Below are 25,583 nucleotides of genomic sequence, written 5' to 3'. Positions count from 1 at the left end.
ACAGATTCGGAGAACGGGGGCTCATTTGATTGCCATGTTCTGTTGCTGTCATTTAGTCGTGTCCGACTTTTCGTGACCCCCTGGACCAGAGCACGCCAGGCACTCCTATCTTCCACTGCCTCCCACAGTTTGGTCAAACTCATGCTGGTCTCTTAGAGAACACTGTCCCACCATCTCGTCCTCTATCGTCCCCTTCTCCTTGTGCCCTCCATCTTTCCCAACATCAGGGTCTTTTCCAGGGAGTCTTCTCTTCTCCTGAGGTGGCCAAAGTACTGGAGCCTCAGCTTCAGGATCTGTCCTTCCAGGGAGCACTCAGGGCTGATTTCCTTCAGAATGGAGAGGTTTGATCTTCTTGCAGTCCATGGGACTCTCAAGAGTCTCCTCCAGCACCCTAATTCAAAAGCATCCATTCTTCGACGATCAGCCTGCTTTATGGTCCAGCTCTCACTTCCGTACATCACTACTGGGAAAACCATAGCTTGAACTATATGGCAAGGTGATGTCTCTGCTTTTTAAGATGTGTTCTAGCGTTTCATTAATCCATGTTGGTTTTGGTCCTTTTCTTCAGCAACCCTGATACACGACTCACTTGTGAACAGCAGAATATATTAAATCACGCAATTGCACCAGGGGAGGTTATGAAAATCATCGCTTTTGCAGGTAAGGTGGCTTAAGTCGACACAGAATCTTCTTCGGCGATCCCTCATTGTCTTCCATTGGTACGGTCTTAACAGTGAGTCCGTAAGTGACTGTGGAGGCCAATTCTGGATCCACACGTCCTTCCACAGTGGAGACATTGGTTTCCGGGCAGGAGTTGATCACGATGAAGGTTTGCCAAGTGTGCCTTCCTCTTAGCACGTTTCTCCCTTGCGTCCTGAGTTCAAGTGTCTTCAAAGCCCATGATACCTTTGGCAAAGGCTGCTCTCCAACTGGAGCGCTCGCAGGCCAGTGTTTCCCAGTTGCCGGTGTTTATACTACTTTGTGGCCTTAAGCGTACAGGCCTCAAAATGGCCGCTTGATGGCGCATGGCGCCTTTTGAACTCTCCCTAACCTCTGGTGAGGGTTGTGGCATTTTCTGGTGACAATTCCTTGGTTTATTCAGGCCACAAATAAACTTACTTAGTATATGTAGACCAGATTCATATATCATCATCATCATCATCATCATCATCATCATTATTTTATTATTATTATGCTGCCCTTCATAACATGATCTCAGGGCAGTTCACAGAATAAAAATACAAGATAAAAGCACAAGTAAATAATTCAGACGAAAACCGCAAACCAACAGCCCCGCTTCCCACAGACACATTTAAAAGGCTGTGGAATATTAATAAGCCAAAGGCCTGGCTGAAGAGTAATGTTTATATATGTTATAGAATATACGGTGGTACCTCAGGTTACATATGCTTCAGGTTACATACGCTTCTGGTTACAGACTCCACTAACCCAGAAATTTTACCTTGGGTTAAGAACTTTGCTTCAGGATGAGAACAGAAATCGTGCTCTGGCGGCGCGGCAGCAGCAGGAGGCCCCATTAACTAAAGTGGTGCTTCAGGTTAAGAACAGTTTCAGGTTAAGTACGGACCTCCGGAACGAATTAAGTACTTAACCTGAGGTACCACTGTATATTTATTCTGTATTTTATAACGTATAGAACACTTTGAGTCCCTGTCAGGGGAAAAGTCAGGGTATAAATAAATACGTAATGATGATAATAATACATCTGAATTGACAGAGTACAGCCAGTTATTGCTTCAATTTCCGTCACTGTAACTACCGTATTTTTCGTCCCATAGGACGCACCTAGTTTTTTTGGGGAAATAAAGGAAATTTTTTTTTCCTTTATTCCCCCCCCAAAAGCAGGTCGGGGAAACCGAACCAGGTCGGGGAACAGCGGGATGGCGGCGCTGCGCCTCCCTGCTGTCCCCCGAGCTTGTGGGGCTGGCCGATGTCTGCCCGGCGCGAGGGGTGCTCTGCTTCAGGGCGCCTTGCCCGCCGGACGGCAGGCTGCTATCCGCGGTATGGGGAGCCCTGTGGGGAACTCCTGGAGGGCTCCCCACGCTGCGGATGTCTGCCCGGCGCGAGGGGTGCTCTGCTTCCGGGCACTCCTCGCGCCAAGCGGCAGGCTGCTATCCGCAGCATGGGGAGCCCTGTGGGGAACTCCCGCAGGGCTGCCCAGGCTACAGATGTGTTCCCGAGGCGCCGGGCGCTCTGCTTTCAGGGCGCCCAACGCTCCGGGAAGCAGGCTGCTATCCGCAGCCTAGACATCCCTGCGGGACCTCCCGCAGGGCTGCCTAGGCTGTGGATGTCTTCCTGAAGCCTGGAGAGTGAGAGGGGTCGGTGCGCACCGACCCCTCTTACTCTCCAAGCTTCAGCGAAAGCCTGCATTCGCCCCATAGGACGCACCCAGATTTCCCCTTCATTTTTGGAGGGGAAAAAGTGTGTCCTATAGGGTGAAAAATACGGTAACCAGAGCATAGCTCTTTATCTAAATAAGTCTTGTTGGACGTCCCGCTCCCATCAACCCCAGTCCACGTGGTCAAACAGCTTTTGGAGGGTTGTAGCTGCTCCAGCCAAGATCTACACTACAGTTTTGGAACAGTGGAAAGAGTTTCCGTTTCCTCCTCAGGGACAGGGAAGACTTCCACCCTGATCAGGTACGCTGAGAAATGGTCCAAGCTCAGATTCCTGTACCTGGCGTTCAACAGAACCATTGCGGATCAGGCGGCGCAGAGGTTCCCTCCAAATGTGACGTGCAAGACGGTCCACTCTTTGGCCTTCAAGGAAGTCGGGAAAAAGTAAGTGGCAGCCTTCTCGTGGATGTGGCCTGGTTAAATGCAGGAACACAAGCAGCGCCCTCAATGGCCCATCAGTGCCAGAGAACAGTGAAAAACAGGAAACCAGTGCACGTCACATCCAGTCTCCCATTCCTGTGGGAACCCAACAGTAACTTGGACTGTGGAATGCAAAACAATGTCTTGTGACATGCATTCGCTGCTCAGTGAGGAAGCAGAAACCAACATGTGCGTCCTATGGAGCAAATGCAGGCTCCTTGGCTTCAGCGATAGCAACGCTAAGCCTCCAAAGCACGGAGGGAGTGCTCCGTCTGCCTCCGTGCTCCAAAGGCTTTGCGTTGCTTTCGCTGAAGTCTGGAGAGTGAGAGGCGTCGGTGTGCACCGACCCCTCTCGCTCTCCAGGCTTCGGCAGGGAGAGGCTGCACGGGGCTATGGCTTCTTTAGCCCCGTGCAGCTTCTCCCGGGAGGGAGATCCGGCAGGGAGAGGTTGCGCTCTTACAGCATCCTGTACGCTGCTCTTTGGGGCTGGGGGGAAAATAAGATTATTTTTCTTGATTTCCCCCCCTAAAAACTGGGTGCGCCCTATGGTGTGGTATGCCTTATGGAGCGAAAAATACGGTAATTGGCTCCCAGCTGGCTCCAGCCCACTGGCCGGCAGCCGGGCGAACTCCCGTTGTCGGAACAGCATCAAAAACTGCGACTCAGGCTTCAGAAAACTTTAGAGGCTGAGCGCGCAAGACAGCAGAGATAATAATAATAATAATAATAATAATAATAATAATAATAATAATAATAATTTATTATTTATACCCCACCCATCTGGGGCTGGGCTTCCCCAGCCACTCTGGGCAGCTTCCAAAAAAAACTAAAATACCGTAATACATCAAAAATTAAAAGCTTCCCTAAACAGCGCTGCCTTCAGATGTCGTCTAAAAGTCTGGTAGTTGTTGTTCTCTTTGACATCTGGTGGGAGGGCGTTCCACAGGATGGGTGCCACCACTGAGAAGGCCCTCTGCCTGGTTCTCTGTAACTTTGCTTCTCGCAGTGAGGGAATTGCCAGAAAGCCCTTGGCTCTGGACCTCAGTGTCCGGGCAGAATGATGGGGGTTGAGATGCTCCTTTAGATAAGAACTCTTCGCAGCAGAAGTGGCAGGCAGAGGCTGTGTAAAGCGTATTTACAAGCATTTTATTCAGCATCAGGACAAAGGAAAAACATGTCTGCTTCCCTTCGTGTCCAAGCAAACAGCATAGGCAAAAGCTATACACAATGGAAGTTCCCAGCAAGCTGTGCTGGAAGTAAACAGACATGTGACATACAACAACCCACACATCTGTTTTAAGGTGGAACGGAACATCCGAATCCTAACATGGAGGGCGTCCCCTTCGGACTTCACGGTTGTAAAGTCTCCTCCTTCTCTCTCTCTCTCCCACCCGTTGCCCCGCTTCCAACCTCGTGCAGCTACAAGAAGAAGCTCAACGCTGGCTCGCTGAGCTCCTATTGTGTCAGCTTCGTCCTCCGCAACCGCGAGGGCCAGTCGTTGTACATCAGAGCCAAGACCGTCATTGAGACCCTCTCAGCGTTCTTTGCCTCCGCCGACGAATCCATCTCTACGGAACACACGCCCCTCTGGTGCAAGAACAACCAGGGGCAGCTCGTTCTTGTCCAGGAAGCGGAAAAGCGAGTGAGTATTCATTATCAGGGGAAACTCGGCTCCTTTATTGCTCCGGGCAGGAAGGCGTTACGGGCGGGCAGGGGACTTGCCGGCGTCGAAAGCATTGGAAAGCCCTAGGGGCTGCTGTTGCCGCCACCTCACGCCCAAAACTCGCTGCTGCAACCGCCTTTCTCCGATTTTGGCATTTTTTTGGCCCCTCGTTAGCGAGGGTCCTCCAGGCAGTTCACACAAAATTGAAAACGAGGAGATGTGCAACAGTCGAAGCTGAAACTCGAAAATTGCTCCATGCCCTGGTGGTCCCATGGTTTGACTACTGTAATGTGCAATGCGTGGGGCCGCCACCATCGCATTGTAGCCTTTTTAGGCTTTGCCCTTGGGTGGGAAGAGCATTGCACCCGGGGAGAGGGAAATGGGTGTCAAACAGACACTCAAGGAATAATTTCAGAGAAGAAGCTTTATTTCTGCCAGCCAGGCTTGGTAGAAGGAGCTAGTGTGATAAATTCACAAACAAGCACAATTTCACAGCCATTTGCACAGAGCATATATTCCCCTCGTTCCCTCCCCTTTCTCCCTCCTCGGGAGCCCTGCCCCATGATGAGTTTCCTGAGCATGAACAGAAAGCTCCTGTCTTGAGACTCCTGGCACCCTTCCCAGAAAAAGGGGGTAGAGAAACCAAGGGGGTTGAGAAGCCTTGCGGTTCAGCGTGTCCAAGATGTGTTGAAACTGGATGAGATAAGACTCAGTTCCCAGGCCGGCTTATCCTGGCATCGACAGAGCTTATTCATTAGCTTTTTGAAGCCTTCTTGTACTGATAAAAAATAACCTTTTGCTTATGCAGCAAACATCTTGTGAGAAAGCAGAGAAAAGCTAAAGCTGTGTTTTTTTAGAAGAGAGAAAGGGGAATTTTGGTTTTGAGGCCTAGGGTGACTTCGGGCCTAGGTGGGGCACCTGTCCTCACCTCCTTCAGCATCTGGTTTAGAAGCTGCAGCAAAATGCAGCTGCAAAGGGGCTTTTGGGGACAGCCAGCTTTGCACATGTTATCCCAGCGTTGAAAGATGCCTCTTTGCTACAGAGCAAGGTTCTAGGTTCTGTGGCTGATATTTAAAACCCTAAGCAACTTGGGGCCAGGATTCCTTGCAGACTGCCTCTCCTGGTACTGACCAAGCCAATGTTTTTTCTTGCTCCCCCCCCCCTTTTCTTAATGCCGTATGGGGTTTTGTAAGTTTACAAAGCCAAACACAGAAAAAAATAAGTAAGGCATAATAACAAATAGGGAAGTCCCTCGCGAAACAGGCAGGGACAGCCCTCAGCTTCGATGGCTTTAAAAAAGAACTGGACAAATTCATGAAGGAGAATTAGATAAATTTATGGGGGGGGCAGGAAGGGGGGTAATATAATATAATAATAATAATAATAATAATAATAATAATAATAATAATAATAGTAAAGGGACCCCTGACCATTAGGTCCAGTCGTGGCCGACTCTGGGGTTGCGGCACTCATCTCGCTCTGTAGGCCAAGGGAGCTGGCGTATAGCTTCCAGGTCATGTGGCGAACCAGAGCAGCGCACGGAAACGCTGTTTACCTTTCTGCCGAAGTGGTACCTATTTATCTACTTGCACTTTGACGTTCTTTCGAACTGCTAGGTTGGCAGGAGCAGGGACCGAGCAACGGGAGCTCAGCCCGTCACGGGGATTCGAGCCGCCAACCTTCTGATCATCAAGCCCTAGGCTCTGTGGTTTAACCCACAGCACCACCCGCGTCCCTAATAATAATAATAATAATAATAATTTATTTTTTCCCCCCTCCCATCTGGCTGGGCTTACCCAGCCACTCTGCGCAGCTTCCAACAGAACACTAAAATAAAATACAATATTTCATGTAACATAACATAAAGGGAAAAATTGACAGCTGTGTTCGGAGGCTAGCCGTTCGGCAGTCAAGTTACCACTGTATTCCAGCCATGTAAATAATAACAAACAACATTAACCATACTTAAATAATAAAGCAATTTATTCTGACCCACGAATAAACAAAACCTAATCACCCCTCCTTAGTTTACAGATCATTCACATCAAACCAACAGTCCCCCCCCCCCACTTTAACCTTCCCACCACATCCAGAAGTCTAGTGTCACGACCAGCTGTTACAATAAATAATTTATATATTAATTTATTACTTCTACCCCGCCCATCTGGCTGGGTTTCCCCAGAACTGCAACTAGATAATGTGTCTGAAGTTCTTTGAGCTCTTGGGGCTGCCCTTGTGCCACACTCTCACTTTCCAGCATGCTGGGAAATCTTCAGGATAATAATAATAATAATTTTATTATTTGTTGCCCCCCTAATCTGGCTGGGTTTCCCCAGCCACTCTGGGTGGCACCCAATAGATCACTAAAAACAGAATAAAACTTCAAACATTAAAAACCTCCCAAAACAGGGCTCCTGCTTTCAGATACAGTGATACCTTGGGTTACAGACGCTTCAGGTTACAGACTCCGCTAACCCAGAAATAGTACGTCGGGTTAAGAACTTTGCTTCAGGATGAGAACAGCAATCGTGCTTTGGTGGCACGGCGGCAGCAGGAGGCCCCATTAGCTAAAGTGGTGCTTCAGGTTAAGAACAGTTTCAGGTTAAGAACGGACCTCCAGAACGAATTAAGTACGTAACCAGAGGTACCACTGTACTTGTTTATTTCCTTGACATCTGGTGGGAGGGCGTTCCACAGGGAGGGTGCCACCACCGAGAAGGCCCTCTGCCTGGTTTCCTGTAACATCATTTCTCGAAGGGAGGGAACCGCCAGAAGGCCCTCGGAGCTGGACCTCAGTGTCCAGGCAGAACAATGGGGGTGGAGACGCTCCTTCAGGTCTACTGGGCCAAGGCCGTTTACAAGTCTGGGGTCAAATGTCCTCTAGGGATGGCCCAGCGTCTCTCCTCACTTCGCAGGGGTGGGGGATGGGATGCAAGTTGAACCTCCAGCATCTTCAAGTAGAACTGAAAAAGATTCCTGCCTGAAACCGTGGAGATCTGCTGCCAGCCAGAGCACGCAGTACTGAGGTGCATGGAGCAGTGGGTCTCACTCAGTTTGTAAGGCAGATTCCTCTGTTGTTCTTAGCCTGATTAACCCAGGCAATTATCTTTTTTTGCCTTCTTGGGCCTTTGTAGATCATTGTCAACGAAGCAAACCAAATATGGGAAAATATGAAAAAGCTGGGGCCCGTCAGGGAGATGGCTTATAAGATGACTCATGATGGTAAGTGGGTGATCAGAGGTTGGGGAGAAAGTCGTGCTCCCTGCCTTTATTTGTGCCTTTATTATTATTATTATTATTATTATTATTATTAATAATAATAATTTTATTATTTATACCCTGCCCATCTGGCTGGGTTTCTCCAGCCACTTTGGGCGGCTCCCAACAGAATATTAAAAACATGATAAAACATCAAATATAAAAGCTTCCCTAAACAGGGCTGCCTTCAGATGTCTTCAAAAAGTCAGATAGTTGTTTTTCTCTTTGACACCTGGTGTGTGGGTGTTCCACAGGGTGGGTGCCACCACCGAGAAGGCCCTCTGCCTGGTTCCCTGTAACCTGGCTTCTCGCAGTGAGGGAACCGCCAGAAGGCCCTCGGAGCTGGACCTCAGCTTTTGGGTGCTTGTAGAAATCCCAAAGTGGTGTTGATGAGTCATGGTTTTGCTGCTATAGGTGTAGACACCTATAGGCTTAAAAAAACCCATGGATGGCGTTATTTTGCACTCCGAATTAATATTTTTTGATGAATGTTGTGTCCTCCTTTCTAGGCTACTTGAAACTCTGGCAGCTCCAAAAGCCTTCTCTCTCTCACTACGATGCAATCTTCGTTGATGAGGCCCAAGACTGCACCCCCGGTGAGTAATATTTTGGGTTGCACTGCAAAGAGTTTGACTTTTTCCACGCCCCGCTCTCATAAACAGGGTGAAGGTGTTCTCTTCCTTTAAAATCGACGTAGGCAGATTTGTCACGGCGAACATTTGGCTAAAAGGGCAGGAGGGATCTGTCGTTTTGCAGCAAAAGACTTTGCTTCCAGACTGTTTATTATTATTTTCATTTCTATACCACTTTATATTTTTTTTAAAAAAAATCTCAGCGCGGTTTACAGAATATAAAAACGTCAAAAAAAGTCAATAAAACAATCTGAAGAAAGCCAAATATAGACTATACAGTGAAAACAACATAATTAACAGAAAACTAAAATATTATCGCAAAGATTTCAAAACAAAACATTACAAAGGAGGTCAGCTACTGAATACATACTTAACACAAACAAACAAATCTTAAACATTAAACAATAAGCATCGGAGACCCAGGGTGCATATTTCAATTAATCATACAATACGATAATCTTTATTGTCACTGTCCCATACAAATCAACGAGATTGAAAATCTACATCAGACATTCAGAAACCAACAAGCTTGCTATCCCTGCTATCCCAGCCTGGTTAGCCACTCTAAAAACTCGGATACCCCATAATTAAATACAATATACTCCCATAGAGACTACCTTACACTGCGTTTAAAACCAAAATTACATTTGAATAGAAACTGTTTCTCAGGTGGCTAGTCCTAGTCTTGATAACCCTGGACCTTCTTCCAGAAGGCAGAAGCTGAAAGAGATCATTTCCGGGGTGCGCACTATCCTGCGCTATCTCTGCAGCTTTCTTATGGCACTGCCTGGAAGCGTAGATTTGATCTAAGGTGGGAAGAGTGCACCCAATTATTCTCTCTGCAGTCTTTACAACCCCGGAAAGCATTGTTTTTTCCCTGACCGTGCAGCTCCCAAACCACACACACAGACCATAAGTTAATATACCCTCAACAGTAGAATGGTGAAATGCCATCAACAGGTCCTTTGAGAGATTATTTTTCCGGAGGATTCTCAGAAAATATAACCTCTGCTATGTTTCAGATATTAATGGCGGTTGACATTTAGAAAGATAGACCTGTGGAAGCAATGAGTTTTTAGGTGTGGTATTAATAATAATAACAATAATAATAATAATAATAATAATAATTTATTTATACCCCACCCATCTGGCTGAGTTTCCCCAGTCACTCTGGGCGGCTCCCAATCAAGTATTAAAAACAATACCACGTTAAATGTTAAAAATTTCCCTGAACAGGGCTGCCTTCAGATGTCTTTTAAAGATAGGATAGCTACTTATTTCCTTCACATCTGAAGGGAGGGTGTTCCACTGGGTGGGCGCCACTACCGAGAAGGCCCTCCCTGGTTCCCTGTAGCTTTGCTTCTCATACTGAGGGAACCGCCAGAAGGCCCTCGGCGCTGGATCTCAGTGTCCGGGCTGAACGATGGGGGTGGAGACACTCCTTCGGGTATACAGGACCGAGGCCGTTTAGGGCTATAAAGGTCAGCACCAACACTTTGAATTGTGCTCGGAAACGTACTGGGAGCCAATGCAGATCTCTCAGAACCGGTGTTATGTGGTCCCGGCGGCCACTCCCAGTCACCAGTCTAGCTGCCGTATTCTGGATTAATTGCAGTTTCCGGGTAACCTTGAAAGGTAGCCCCACGTAGAGTGCGTTGCAGTAGTCCAAGCGGGAGATAAGCGGAGCATGCACCACTCTGGTGAGACAGTCTGCAGGCAGGTAAGGTCTCAGCCTGCATACCAGATGGAGCTGATAAACAGCTGCCCTGGACACAGAACTGGCCTGCACCTCCGTGAAGAGCTGTGAGTCTAAAATGACTCCCAGGCTGCGCACCTGGTCCTTCAGGGGCACAGTTACCCCATTCAGGACCAGGGAATCCCCCCCACCTGCCCGCCCCGTCCCCCCAAAACAGTACTTCTGTCTTGTCAGGATTCAACCTCAATCTGTTAGCCGCCATCCATCCTTCAACCGCCTCCAGGCACTCACACAGGACCTTCACCGCCTTCACTGGTTCTGATTTAAAGGAGAGGTAGAGCTGATGGGCAGCTTCCAACAAAAGAGTAAAAATACATTAAAACATTGATCATGAAAAGCTTCCCTAAACAGGGCTGCCTTCAGATCATTGGAGGCGCCACTGCCTGTCTGTACCGCTCTCCCCTGTGAAAAATTCACCATGGCCTGCATAAACGTATGTTTTTCAGTGTACGGTTGAGAAGTTTTGCTTCCCTTTCTAAATACTCCGTTCCTCTCCCTGCAGCTATCATGGACATTGTGCTCTCCCAGTCATGTGGCGCCATCTTGGTAGGAGACCCTCACCAGCAGATCTACTCCTTCCGCGGCGCGGTCAATGCGCTGGCCGAAGTGTCTCACACCCACATGTTCTACCTCACAAAGGTGAGCCTCCACAAACCTTCGCTTGGGCCCGGTTGCTTCATTCTGCATTCCCATTGGGGCAACCCACATTCCAGTGGCGGGCAGTTCCAGAGGCAAAACTGGGCAGGGCGACAAATGTGAATTAGGGGGCATCTTATACGCGGGGACAGGGACATAGGTGGTGCTGTGGGTTAAACCACAGAGCCTAGGACTTGCCGATCAGAAGGTCGCGGTTCGAATCCCTGCGACGGGGTGAGCTCCTGTTGCTCGGTCCCTGCTCCTGCCAACCTAGCAGTTCAAAAGCATCTCAAAGTGCAAGTAGATAAATAGGTACCGCTCCGGAGGGAAGGTAAACGGCGTTTCCGTGCGCTGCTCTGGTTTGCCAGAAGCGGCTTAGTCATGCTGGCCACATGACCCGGAAGCCGTACGCCTGCTCCCTCAGCCAGTAAAGCGAGATGAGTGCCGCAACCCCAGAGTCGTCTGCGACTGGACCTAGAATCATAGAGTTGGAAGAGACCACAAGGGCCATCGAGCCCAACCCCCTGCCAAGCAGGAAACACCATCAGAGCACTCCTGACATATGGTTGTCATGCCTCTGCTTAAAGACCTCGAAAGAAGGAGACTCCACCACACTCCTTGGCAGCAAATTCCACTGTCGAACAGCTCTTACTGTCAGGAAGTTCTTCCTAATGTTTAGGTGGAATCTTCTTTCTTGTAGTTTGGATCCATTGCTAATGGTCAGGGGTCCCTTTACCTTTACCTATACGTGGGGACATCTCCCCCCATTTTCTTAAATCTGAGTCCCCCAAAGTAGGGGGCGCCTTATACATGGTGGCATCTTATAGACGGAAAAATCCGCTACGACTACCTTTAGTAGCAAGGAGCTTGGAAGTCCAAAACCAGATAGGAGAACGGCGGCCCAGCTTCCTGAGCATCTTTAGAGTCCCTGCTCTGTTTGCTTGCCTCACTTCTACAGAGCTTCCGGTTTGGTTCCGAAATAGCTTACGTCGCCGCTACTCTCCTGGACGTCCTCAAGAAAGTTCGAAAGCAGACGTTGGTCGGCGGAAGCCAGGAAGGTGAGACATTCAACTCAGCTGTATTCCTTTTTTTATTTTTTTTAAGGAAGCACCCGGGTGGGTTTGATTTAAATCAAATTGATTTAAATCACTAGTCAGTAAGACTTGATTTAAATCATTTTTTTTACAGAAAGACATTCCTGCTGGTATAATCTTAATATTTACAACCAGGTGAAGAAGGTTTCGTTTTTGGAATAATAAATTTTCAGAGTAGTTTTTACAGGTATATCAGAAATTACTGATTTGGTTATACTATTAGAAATAGATAGATAATTATGAAATTATTGTGAAGTTTAATAAGTTTACCGTTTATATTTGGACAACTTTTCCACTGTACTTTATTGGAAGGAGAAAAATAATCATTTCCTTAATAATAATTAAAACAATTTATTTAACTAAAACAATAACATTGTGGTATATGTATCCATGTTCGCTAACGGATGTGGTTAATTTTTTTAAAATTAATAATAATAATAAATTTTATTTATACCCCGGCCTCCCCAGCCAAAATTGGGCTCAGGGCGGCTAACACCAATACAATAACAGTAAAAACATAATAGGGGAAAATGAAAGGGGGAAAAACAACAACACACACACACAATTTAAAATACAGGTTAAAATGCAATTTAAAATGCAGCCTCGTTTTAAAATAGCCAATAAAAAAACAAACACACTGAGTTTCAGCACACATGAAAAACTTAAAACAAATCCTTGTTTCCTGATAAATAGCCTTTGGACTATAGTGTAACTTAAATAGAAAACTATATTTAGAAAGGTTTTTTTTCCTCCAAAAGCATTTTATTTTAAAAATCCGATTTAAATTTTTAAAAATCCGATTTAAATTTTTAAAAATCCGATTTAAATTTTTAAAAATCTGATTTAAATTTTTAAAAATCTGATTTAAATTTTTAAAAATCTGATTTAAATTTTTAAAAATCTGATTTAAATTTTAAAAATCCATTTTTAATATATATATATTTGGGGGGGAAATCATTGTTTTTTATCCACCCTGGGAAGCACTGATTTTCTCAGCTCGGTCTGCGACAGATACTTTGCTTCGCTTTTTTGCAGGTGATATCACCGGGACTGATGTGACGGGGAAAGTAACTCGCTTGTCTCGGTGCAACCAAACCGTCTTTGAGGATGCTGTGAAACTTACAAATGGAGAACCACCGGATAAAATACACATCCTTGGGGTAGGGAACTAGCTATACACAGGGTGGGGTGGTGGGGAGGAGGAGGAAAAAGTTATGGGGTTTTGCTTGGAGCCCTGGATTTCAGGGGTGAGAACAGACATCACAATTTTTAATGTGCCAGGGCTGTTCTTCAACCACCCTCTCGATATTAAGTTCAAATGGGATCTAGGGGTCTTGTTGTGGTTTAGTCGCTTAGTCGTGTCCGACTCTTCGTGACCCCCTGGACCAGAGCAGCCAGGCCCTCCTGTCTTCCACTGCCTCCCGCAGTTTGGTCAAACTCATGCTGGTCCCTTCGAGAACACTGTCCCACCATCTCGTCCTCTGTCGTCCCCTTCTCCTTGTGCCCTCCATCATTCCCAACATCAGGGTCTTTTCCAGGGAGTCTTCTCTTCCCATGAGGTGGCCAAAGTCTTGGAGCCTCAGCTTCAGGATCTGTGCTTCCAGTGAGCACTCAGGGCTGATTTCCTTCAGAATGGGGAAGGTTTGATCTTCTTGCAGTCCATGGGACTCTCAAGAGTCTCCTCCAGCACCAGAATTCAAAAGCATCCATTCTTCGGCGATCAGCCTTCTTTATGGTCCAGCTCTCACTTCCATACATCACTACTGGGAAAACCAGAGCTTGAACTATATGGACCTTTGTTGGCAAGGTCCCTCCAAGTCCAACGTCCTGTCCGCTCCCAGAGTCTATGTGCAATTCACCCTCCTTTTATTTTTGTTAGGGGCTTAAAGCCTTTGGCCTCGAGAAGATCCATGACATATGGAAGCTCCTCCATCCCGAATGTAAGTACTTTGGCTAGTGTAAACACTCCTGCGGCTTCGTTTCTGGGTCTCTGCCTCAACTGGGGAAAACTGGGCCATTAGAGCATTTTCTGCTCATAATGGCGGACTTTGCTGGCGAGTGCCAACAGGACTGTGGCCAAAATGGGGCCATTGGGAAATGAGAGGGAAGTGCAGCCGTACCTTGGTTGTCGAACGCCCTGGAACTCGTAAGTTTCGGCCTCCGAAAGCCGCAAACCCAGAAATGATTGTTCCGGTTTGCAAACGTCTTTTTGGAACCTGAACGTCTGACGGGGCTTCCGATTGGCTGCAGGAGCTTCCTCCAGCCAATCAGAAGCCACAATTTGGTTTTTGAACGTTTTGGAAGTCAAACAGATTTCAGGAATGGATTCCGTTCGACTTCCAAGGTCCGACTGTATCAAGGCGTTTATGGGGGAGCCCCAGGGTCTACAGAAGCACCAGAATCAAATCAAATCAAAAACTACAATAACCCCAATGAAGACTGTTTGGCAATTTCAGAAAGCTGTTGAGGGAGAATGGAAAAGTAAAGGAGATTGGGAATGGAGTGGAAGGAAGTAGACACAGCTTGCTGACAGTCGAACACTGAACAGAAGCGTCTCAAACCATAGCATTTTGTCGCAAGCCCTGCTTGCCTCACCTAATTCAAATCACACATAAATGCAAAGCCATGGTTTATTAAACCACAGCTTAGTGTTGTGGGTGAACCCTGCTTGACTGTGGTTTGTTTCCTCTCAACAAACCATTATATGAAGCTGCGGCTTGTTGGCTTGCAAACTTTGGCTTGCTTTAATAATGGCTTGGTGTTACGTGTGAACTCAACACCCTTAGCCAGGGCTTGCGTGATGACTCTACCCAGACACTCACCTGCTGCTGGAAAACAAACCAAACTTTGAAGAAGCAAGCCGCTTGTTGGATCACCTGTGGGACAGCTTACGGTTAATGCATGGGTGGTTAAGCAACCCGTGGTTTGCCATCATGTGCGAACCAGGCCACTGGGTCAGGAAACTCCTGATAAGGAGGTCCAGAATCGAATGGTAATGCAGACAAGATGGGGAATTTTAACTGTGATGGGTTTAGATTCAGAGGCGAGACGGGAGCAGATCTAGGACTGAGCGATGTGTGGACTGGGATCCGTGCAGATGGGCCGAGCGAAAGATGCAAGGCATGATGAATGGATTTTCTAGTTCAGGCAGAAGAACTCGCTAGCAGAGTTGATCGGTTGATTTACGTGTGAACTGCCCACCAGCCAGCCAATGGCCTCTTCCTACTTCAAGGCGGCTGGGAAGATGGAGGAACTCCCCGTTTTCCACGGCAGCCTTGCCTTCTCTGCATCATTTTGTCCCTGCTTGTGTGTTCCCAGTGAAACTGGAGGTGACGGACGCCTTTATCAAAAAGTGGGTCGATAAGGGCTTTGCAGGCCTCAAGGACTACGCAGCAAAGTCCGAAGATAAGCAGCTGGAGATGAAGATTGCCATTGTGGAGAAATACAAAGACCGCATCCCAGAGCTGGTGGAAAGAATATCGCAGTGCCATGTGCCCATTCCGGAGATCGCAGGTAAGAGGAGCGCAAGGCAACTTCTTTGCTTCCGAGGCCAGAAGAGGAAATAAAACTTGACATGTTTTCTCAAGGACTGATTAGTATTAGCTTAAATAATAATAAAAATAATAGTAATAGTAGTAATAATAATAATAATAATTTATTTATCCCCCACCCATCTGGCTGAGTCTCCCCAGCCACTCTGGGCGGCTTCCAACAAAACACTAGAAGACTTTCTTCACCGCCTCTATTGCATCTGCAGAAAACAGCAGCAGGAGACTTTTTCAGGTGGTTCACAATTTAGCGGAACCACCTGCGACATCTGGGCCCAGTACGGGCCATATGATCTCCTGCAATGATTTTGCAAAGTTTTTTGCAGATAAAATCGCTCAGATTCAGGAAGAAGTAGACTCCACCGTGGGAGCAGGGCGAGGGCGGGGGAGTGCTAGAGTCCTGTCTAGTCAAGTTGCGTGGGATCAATTCCAACCTGTTACCTCCGAGGATGTGGACAGGCTGCTTAGACAAGTGAAGCCAACCACCTGTCTCCTGGATCCTTGCCCATCCTGGCTTATAAAAGCTAGCCGAGAAGGACTGGGCGGTGGGCTTCGTGGGGTGGTGAATGCTTCCCTCCGTGAGGGAGCCTTCCCAGACCCGCTGAAAGAGGCGGTTATTAAACCGCTTCTTACAAAAATCATCTTTAGATGCGGCCACGATGGCCAATTATCGCCCAGTCTCAAATCTTCCATTCTTGGGCAAGGTGATTGAGTGAGCGGTTGCTGAACAACTCCAGGCACACCTGGAAGAAGCGGACCATTTGGATCCCTTCCAGTCGGGATTCAGGCCTCATCATGGGACTGAACTGCCTAGGTCGCACTGGTTGATGATCTCCGAGCTGTTTCCTAGTTCTGCTGGATCTCTCAGCGGCGTTTGATACCATCGACCATAACATCCTTCTGGACCGTCTTGAGGGGCTGGGAGCTGGGGGTACTGTCATACAGTGGTTCCGCTCCTTCCTCCTGGGCCGTTTTCAGAAAGTGGTGGTGGGGGATGAGTGTTCAGACCCCTGGGCTCTCACTTGTGGGGTGCCTCAGGGTTCTGCCCTCTCCCCCATGCTTTTCAACATCTATATGCAGCCGCTGGGAGAGATCATCAGGGGGTTTGGGCTGGGTGTTCATCAGTATGCGGATGATACCCAGCTCTACCTCTCTTTTAAATCAGAACCAGTGAAGGCGGTGAAGGTCCTGTGTGAGTGTCTGGAGGCGGTTGGAGGATGGATGGCGGCTAATAGATTGAGGTTGAATCCTGACAAGGCAGAAGTACTGTTTTTGGAGGACAGGAGGCGGGCAGGTGTGGAGGATTCCCTGGTCCTGAATGGGGTAACTGTGCCCCTGAAGGACCAGGTGCGCAGCCTGGGAGTCATTTTGGACTCACAGCTGTCCATGGAGGCACAGGTCAAATCTGTATCCAGGGCAGCTGTTTACCAGCTCCATCAGGTACGTAGACTGAGACCCTATCTGCCTGCAGACTGTTTCGCCAGAGTGGTGCATGCTCTGGTTATCTCCCGCTTGGACTACTGCAATGCGCTCTATGTGGGGCTACCTTTGAAGGTGACTTGGAAACTACAACTAATCCAGAATGCGGCAGCTAGACTGGTGACTGGGAGCGGCCGCCGAGACCATATAACACCAGTGTTGAAAGACCTACATTGGCTCCCAGTACGTTTCTGAGCACAATTCAAAATGTTGGTGCTGACCTTTAAAGCCCTAAACTGCCTTGGTCCAGTATATCTGAAGGAGCGTCTCCACCCCCATCGTTCTGCCTGGACACTGAGGTCCAGCTCCGAGAGCCTTCTGGCGCTTCCCTCACTGCGAGAGGCCAAGTTACAGGGAACCAGGCAGAGGGCCTTCTCAGTAGTGGCACCCACCCTGTGGAACGCCCTCCCATCAGATGTCAAAGTGATAAACAACTACCTGACATTCAGAAGACATCTGAAGGCAGCCCTGTTCAGGGAAGTTTTTAATATGTGACATTTTAGTGTATTTTTCATCTTTGTTGGAAGCCGCCCAGAGTGGCTGGGGAAACCCAGCCAGATGGGCGGGGTACAAATAATAAATTATTATTATTATTATTATTATTGTTCATGCAACAGTGATGGACTTTCATTTTCTGTGATTCTACTCCATACGTTCTGTTTAAGAATTGCTACACTTGGAGCTTCTGTTACTGCACGATTTCAGGATTGGGACTGTTGAAAGGCTTGCTTGCCTCTGTGATACTGATGGACCACCTTCTCTCATTTTGTTCATACAATATTGATTTATTTTATCATTTGTATCTCCGTCATATATTTTCTGTCTAAGAACTGTGAAATAATACATGTTACATATACCGTATTTTTCGCTCTATAGGACGCACTTTTTCCCCTCCAAAAATTAAGGGGAAATGTGTGTGCTTCCTATGGAGCGAATACAGGCTCCTTGACTTCAGCGATAGCAACGCAAAGCCTCCGAAGCGCAGAGGGACCGCTCCCACTGCACTCTGAAGGCTTCACATTGCTTTTGCTGAAGCCTGTAGAGAGAGAGGGGTCAGTGCGCATCGGCCCCTCTTGCTCTCCAGGCTTCAGGGATAGCCACCTAAAGCCTTCGGAGCGCAGCGGGAACTCGCGCTGCGCTCCGAAGGTTTCGGGTTCCTTTTGCTGAAGCCAGGAGGGAGAGCTGCGCAGCGCCCCTTCAGCGAAGTGGGAGGAGAAATGGAAGGGGCTCCGTTTCTCCTGCCGCTTCGCTGAAGGGGCGCTGAGCAGAGAGGGGGAGAATTTTTTTCCCCTGTTCTCCCCCTCCTATGGTCCGGTGCGTCCTATAGAGCGAAAAATACGGTATTCTGTTAGAACATTATTAGCCACGTGTTGCCTGTTATTGTTTAAATTTTTTTCTAATTTTTGCAACACAGGGGATTTCCTTTGTTTCTCTCACAAGCCCAACATGTTGATTTTTCACTTTGCCTCCTTCAGATCATGTCTTGGGGACCGTCCATAAGGCCAAAGGCTTGGAATTCGACACTGTCCAAGTGGCCGACGACTTCACGAGCAGCATCAGCCTAACTGTCATGCAGCAAGCCTTCGAGAGGATACCCATTTTACGCACCAGTAAGGAAGACTTTCTCCCTTGACCTCCTCGCCTCCATTTTATTTTAGCGCTGCTGTTTAAAATGTAGCGTTCCCAAAGCAAGGAAAGATTGGACCCTGATTAATAGAATACACACATGGCTTGACCAGCAAGACTCTGGGAGGAGGTGCCAATAATAATTCCTCTCTACCCCTCGGTCCAAGGGACGTGAGTGGCGCTGTGGGTTAAACCACAGACCCTAGGACTTGCCAATCAGAAGGTCGGCGGTTCGAATCCCCGTGACGGGGTGAGCTGCTGTTGCTCGGTCCCAGCTCCTGCCAACCTAGCAGTTCGAAAGCACACCAGTGCAAGTAGATAAATAGGTACCGCTCCAGCAGGAAGGTAAACAGCATTTCCGTGCTCTGCTCTGGTTCGCCAGAAACAGCTTAGTCATGCTGGCCACATGACCCGGAAGCTGTATGCAGGCTCCCTCCGCCAATAAAGCGAGATGAGCGCCGCAACCACAGAGTCTGCCACGACTGGACCTAATGGTCAGGGGTCCCTTTACCTTTACCTTACCCCTCAGTCCAGGTCATTTTATTCACAAAAGAACTTTTTACACAGTGTTCGTAAGAACCAATCAGATTTCCTCTGAGCATTTCAAAAAAAACCATGTGGGACAAAGTCAGATCAGAAGAAATTCTTTTAACTACAAAGACTACTTTGAACATGCATATGTATCTGAGAGTAAATAAAACAGGACTAGAGGAATGCATTCAGCAAACCCGGAGGTCATAAATCTCTTCCTGAACTCTCTTCCTGGCCCCAACAAAACTATCAATAGCTACACCAAAGAAGCTACCTACTATCTTTATGACCCAGGATGCCTGGTGAGCAACCAGTCTGTGTTTAGAATGCTTACACGTGCCTGTCAGGGGTAGAGAAAGCAAATGGCAGAGGTATAGAGGCTTGTGGGATTTGATCAGAAATTATTGTCAGTGAATCAAACCCAGTCAACGCCATGTCTGTTTAACTAGACTTTATTTGCATAGCCGACAGGCCATAGCATCAAAGGACAAACACCAACAGGAATACATTACAGATATAGTTAAAATCTTGTGACCTATTAAAACCCTAGGTAAATTAATAATCTCAGTACTTAAAACTTGGCAGAAGTAATAAAATAATAATAATAAAACATAATGATAATAATCATAAAAACCTAGGCGAGGAATCCGGGTGACGACACTGCTATCATTCAGATACCAGCTCTCAGTCTCATTGCTCTCTCGATAAATTTGGCAACCTTCTCTGTTGTCAAGCTGTTCTGCTCGGCTAGAAGTGAGAACAATTTGGCTTCGCAAGAGCGGCCCGGGATGGCAGATAGGAGCGGCGTAATGGTCTCGTCCCTGAGATCTTTATATAGGGAGCAAGACAAGAGAACGTGTGACACCGTCTCTACATAGCCAGCTCCAAAGGGGCAGAGCCGGTTCTCAAATGGAATTTTTTGATATCTACCTTCAAGAACAGCTGACGGTAACATATTTAGTCTGGCCAGTGTAAAGGCCCGCCTAAGTTTTGGAATGGTTAAGGTAGACAAATAAGGTGCCCGAAGATCAAAATGGGAGGGGGGCAGATAAGCATACCAAGCACTAAATTTCTTAATATAGGCCAGATTATTCTGCTGCTCAATATCCTTCATGCGCTGATCAATAATGGTTTTTGCCTTGGGGAGACCCATTTTCAAAAGATGCTGTGCTTGTAGGCCACATGTAAGTAGTTTTTGATGCACTACTTTGGACCACCGACTTCTATGAGCATCTCGTGCTACTAGAGGTAATAGTCCGGATGGGTTTAAATTTAAACGAAGCCAATAGTTGAATGTTCTTATCCAGGTCCGGGTCTCGACGGAGAGGAGGCCAGTCTCCAGCCGTAGGGCCGCATTTGGTACGCATGATGGAACGGCTAGAATCTGTCTTAAGAATTTAGACTGGACCATTTCAAGTGTGCGGCAATGATTTCCCGTCCAGATTTGGGCCCCGTAGAGTATTGCGCCAAGGGTTTTGCTTGAAAGACCTCCAAAGCTGTTGGGATATGTCTGCCCCCCTTCGTAAAGTAAAAGCGAGACAGTATTTTGACGCTTTGAGATGCTTTTTCCCTAGCATATTTATGGTGGGCCTCCCAGGCCCCTGTTGACTGGAAAACTACTCCGAGGTATTTGAAAATTTTGACCTGTTCTATTGGCTGATTGTCCATCTCCCATCTGTGATGTCTGTGTCTCCTAGCGAAGACCATGACTTTAGTTTTTTGGTGATTAACCACCAATTGATCTCTCCTGCAGTAAGCTGAGAATTCTCTTAGTAGCCTTTTGAGGCCTACTTTAGTTCGTGATAAGAGAACCGCATCGTCCGCATAGAGGAGCGCTGAAATTGATTTTTCGGCCAGTTTGGGGGCATGAAACTCCGGGGATGTTAGGTGTTTGACCATGTCATTTATATATAAGTTAAATAAGGCTGGGGCTAGAATGCAACCCTGCTTGACTCCTTTGGTGGCTGGTACAGGGCCAATTAGTTGCCCATTTACTGAGGCTCTTACATATAACTTGGAGTCTTTATATAGGCTTTTTATCAAGAATAGTAATCTTTTGTCAATGTTGGTTGCATTGAGTTTCGCCCAAAGTTTGACTCGTGAAATCGAGTCAAAGGCCGCCTTCAGGTCAATAAATGCTGCGTATAGAATCCCACGTGTTTTATTGACATATTTGTCAATGAGATGTGCTAATACGAAGCAATGGTCTATTGTTGTTCTGCCCTGTCTGAAGCCGGCTTGCTCCTCTGCCAGAACTGCCTCAGTTTCCATCCAGTCAATTAGTTTGATGTGGAGGTGTTTGGCGTACAATTTGCTGGGAATGGGGAGGAGGCTAATGGGTCTGTAGCTTGCTGGGTCTGCCATAGGACCCTTTTTATAGATTGGGATGATTACTGCCTCTGTCCAGCAACCAGGGATTATGCCTGTTGAATCGATGTATGTAAATATTGACGCCATTATAGGAGCCCACCAACTGGTATTGTTCTTCAGGAGCTCTGCTGGAATGTAGTCTATGCCCGGAGCTTTGTTGTTTTTCAGTTAGGCAATTAGTTTCCCCACCTCCTCTATGGAGACAGCAGGCCAATATGGTAAATTCTCAGAGTAGGCACTTGGATCGTTGTGCTGAGCTTTGTCGTCATAGAAGAGGGTTTGGAAATATTTCATCCACTCCTGGGGTTCTACAGTACATGTGGGACCAATCTGCTCTTGGCCCAGGAGCCCCCTAATGGTACGCCAGAAGGAGGTTGAGTCTTTGTCATTCGAGGCCTTCACTAATCTACACCAGGCCAATCTCTCAATCTCAGTGAATCAAACCCAGTCAACGCCATGCTTTCTTTGTGGACACACTGGCTTGATGCATATTTTATAATTCCTCATAGCAATCCCATCTGATCACTACAAAAATTTTCAACATTCAGCTGCAATGGATAACGCTAGGTTACACCCCCCCCCACGTGCCTCCCCTTACTTTTCTTCCAGCGAGACAGCCCGCAGTTCTGTTACCTTTCCTCACAGCTGTCAAGGGAGCACCCCAGCCCAAGGAATGCACCCAGCAGATAGGGATTTATTTCTCGTCTAGCTGAATGCCCAGTCTAGTGCCTAGGCATTGTGACCGTATTTTTCACTCTATAAGACGCACCAGTCCATAATGTTGAATTGTTTCTTTAAATGTAAAGGTTCGTCATTGTTTCACCCGATGTGTATATCTTTAAGGGGCCAGAGCAAAATAACGAGATCCAGCTTTACAGCTGTGAAACATAGCAGGTGCTGCTGAGTTGCATTGATTAATCCGTGTCAGGAATTGGGTGTAGTATATAAGGAGCAGCACCTAGCTCTGCCATTACCCTGCGGGATGGGTTGGTGGTTGGGTCGCGTTTGTTTGTTAATGTATTTAGTGTAAAAGGAGTTTTTGTTTTTGTAATTAAAGCCTTGTTTAAGTTATTTTTGAGTCCCTTTTAAATGCATGGTCTCCCCAGCAAGCTCTCTGCAGCGTTACTATACTGCAAAAAGCCAACACATAAGATGCACCTAGTTTTTGGAGGAGGAAAACAAGAAGAAGAAAAATTCCGAATCCCAGAAGCCAGAACAGCAAGTGGGATCGCAGCGCAGCGGCATATAAATAAATTTTATTATTATTATTATTACTATTATTTTTATTTCCTGTCTGCCTCTTGCCTTTGTCCCAGATGCGACCTCCGAGGACGAATGGAACCTGCTTTACGTGGCCGTCACCCGTGCCAAGAGGCGCCTCATCGTTCCGAAGTTACTGACCCAGATTATAACATTGGCCGGGGTGAGTTGGCGGGGAAGAGTTTGTTGTTTTTTTTAATAATACTTATTGCTTTTTGAACAATTTACACACTACAAAACCAAATAAAAACAGAAAAAGAAAAAAGAAAGAAGAACAATACAATACAATATAAAGACACTACATAACACTAGACACATTAAACTAACAAAACCAAACAAAAACAATTTAAAACACTCAAACAATTTCAATATCTTATCTTTCATTCACTTATTTCACCGACCTCCTCACACCTCCCTTTTTGTATTCCACTTCTGTCAAATGTTTCAGCAATTCCTTTCCATCTTCCTCTGTTATCTGTCCTATAATTATCCTTACACATTCTAACCTTATTTTACCTTTAAAATTCCATTAATCTATTTATATTTAAATCCTTATAACATTTCTACTAAAGCCATATAACTTCATTCCAAGAATCTTTTAACATTCATTGATTTTGCAATATTTCTGTAAATAATCTTTAAACTTTTTCCAGTGGCGGGGAAGAGTTTGAGGAAGGGTTGTTGCTCAGCCTTAGAACATCTGCTTTAATAATAATAATAATAATAATAATAATAATAATAATAATAATAATTTATTATTTATACCCCGCCCATCTGGCTGGGTTTCCCCAGCCACTCTGGGTGTCTTCCAACAAAGTATTAAAATACAGTAGTCTGTTAAACATGAAAAGCTTCCCTAAAGATGGCTGCCTTCAGATGTCTTCTAAAAGTCTGGTAGTTGTTCTTCTCTTTGACATCTGGTGTCAAAGCAGGACTTTGGCACCTGCCCACACTGCCAAAAGTACCAAAACCTGGTTCAATGCCCATGGGATTACTGTGCTTGCTTGGCCAGCAAACTCGCCTGACCTGAACCCCATAGATAATCTATGGGGCATTGCCAAGAGACAGATGAGAGACATGAGACTGAGCAATGCAGAAGAGCTGAAGGCTGCTATTGAAGCGTCCTGGTCTTCCATAACACCTCAGCAGTGCCACAAGCTGATAGCATCCATGCCATGCCGCATTGAGGCAGTAATTGATGCAAAAGGGGCCTAAACCAAATACTGAGTACATATGCCTGCTTCTACTTCCCAGAGGTTCAATATTGCTCTATTTGCAATCCTTGTTTTGCTGATTTCATTTAATATTCTAATTTTCTGAGATTGTTCATTTGGGGTTTTCATCAGCTGTACGCCATGATCATCACAATTATAACAAATAAAGGCTTGACATATCTCGCTTTGCATGTGATGAGTCTACCTCATATATTAGTTTCACCTTTTAAGTTGATTTACTGAAATAAATGAACTTTTCCACAATATTCTAATTTCCTGAAATTTCACCTGTATTCAGTGAACCATTTCCATTCTTTTATAAAAAGTTTGTTATCTTGATTTCTTACTCTTCTGGTAAGTTTTGCCATTTCTGCATATTCCGTAAGTTTTTGTATCCATTCTTCCTTTGCTGGGAGTTCTGCTTCTTTCCATTTTGGGGCAAGTAGTAATCTTGCTGCTATAGTAGCATATATAAATAAATTTCTATACAGTTTAGGTAGTTCTTGTTGGGATACTGCCAGGGAGACAAAGTCCATCATGACTCCATGTCGTCTCCGGACGTCCAGCGATCTCCCGTAGACACGCAGTATCAGCAATTAGCGACACGAGCTCCAGAAATAGCTTGCCACATTCCAGAGCCGATGCACGCTCTATCAGCAGATAATGCACACAGCGAAAGATGCACTCAGGAGAGCATATTTACAACTTTATTCAGCGTTGGTCAGAACAAAGAGAAAACATGACTGCCTGCTTCAGTGTCTCCAGCACAGAGAGAGAAACGAAAGCAAAGACACAACAGAAACATCCTGTGAAACAGGAAATACGCAGGCTGTGACACAAACATCCTGCTCCCTTTTAAGGTGGAACGGAAATATCCTAAAAGTTCTGTCCCTAGAATTTCCAAAAGAAAAGCTTCTGGTTGTTGTTTTTTTTAAAAAAGTTATTTTGAACATCTTTTTCAATTCATTGTATATCATTTCCCAGTGCATCACAAAAATAAGGACCAAAGAAAAGTGCCGCTGGATCAGGGTGATGCCCATCAAGTCCAGCGTTCTGCTCTCACAGCGGCCAACAGGAACCAGTCGATGTTGAATGGAGGTCTCCTTTCACTGTTGTTGTCGTTTAGTCATGTCTGACTCTTCGTGACCCCCTGGACCAGAGCATGCCAGGCCCTCCTGTCTTCCACTGCCTCCCGCAGTTTGGTCAAACTCATGTTGGTCTCTTCGAGAACACTGTCCAACCATCTCGTCCTCTGTCGTCCCCTTCTCCTTGTGCCCTCCATCTTTCCCAACATCAGGGTCTTTTCCAGTGAGTCTTCTCTTCTCATGAGGTGGCCAAAGTCTTGGAGCCTCAGCTTCAGGATCTGTCCTTCCAGGGAGCACTCAGGGCTGATTTCCTTCAGAATGGAGAGAATCACAGAATCATAGAATCATAGAGTTGGAAGAGACCACAAGGGCCATCGAGTCCAACCCCCTGCCAAGCAGGAAACACCATCAGAGCACTCCTGACATATGGTTGTCAAGCCTCTGCTTAAAGACCTCCAAAGAAGGAGACTCCACCACACTCCTTGGCAGCAAATTCCACTGTTGAACACCTCTTACTGTCAACAGGTTGATCTTCTTGCAGTCCATGGGACTCTCAAGAGTCTCCTCCAGCACCAAAATTCAAAAGCATCCATT

The 25,583-nt window shown here is 46.5% G+C and overlaps 1 protein-coding gene and 1 long non-coding RNA gene across 2 annotated transcripts in view; one reads left to right on the top strand and one right to left on the bottom strand.

Annotated features, from left to right (window-relative positions):
- Positions 1 to 25,583, bottom strand: part of LOC310659308 — a 182,760-nt gene that overhangs the window by 43,301 nt on the left and 113,876 nt on the right. The gene's annotated exons all lie outside the window — the stretch shown is intronic.
- The window catches only part of FBH1 (F-box DNA helicase 1), a 49,434-nt gene that overhangs the window by 20,826 nt on the left and 3,025 nt on the right, over positions 1 to 25,583 (top strand). Inside the window, exons 8-19 of the mRNA XM_083401896.1 lie at positions 569 to 660; positions 2,633 to 2,801; positions 4,257 to 4,479; positions 7,635 to 7,722; positions 8,268 to 8,354; positions 10,649 to 10,785; positions 11,741 to 11,840; positions 12,912 to 13,036; positions 13,756 to 13,816; positions 15,195 to 15,389; positions 18,379 to 18,513; positions 22,747 to 22,853. Coding sequence (XP_083258022.1) covers positions 569 to 660; positions 2,633 to 2,801; positions 4,257 to 4,479; positions 7,635 to 7,722; positions 8,268 to 8,354; positions 10,649 to 10,785; positions 11,741 to 11,840; positions 12,912 to 13,036; positions 13,756 to 13,816; positions 15,195 to 15,389; positions 18,379 to 18,513; positions 22,747 to 22,853 — 1,519 coding nt within the window. The remainder of the gene's footprint in view (positions 1 to 568; positions 661 to 2,632; positions 2,802 to 4,256; positions 4,480 to 7,634; positions 7,723 to 8,267; positions 8,355 to 10,648; positions 10,786 to 11,740; positions 11,841 to 12,911; positions 13,037 to 13,755; positions 13,817 to 15,194; positions 15,390 to 18,378; positions 18,514 to 22,746; positions 22,854 to 25,583) is intronic.

The sequence above is a fragment of the Podarcis tiliguerta genome (assembly GCF_965153285.1).
Source record: "Podarcis tiliguerta genome assembly, chromosome: 10".
Lineage (NCBI taxonomy): Eukaryota > Metazoa > Chordata > Lepidosauria > Squamata > Lacertidae > Podarcis > Podarcis tiliguerta.
The sequence above is the reverse complement of the archived record's forward strand: the minus strand, read 5'-3'. Positions and strand labels throughout refer to the sequence as shown.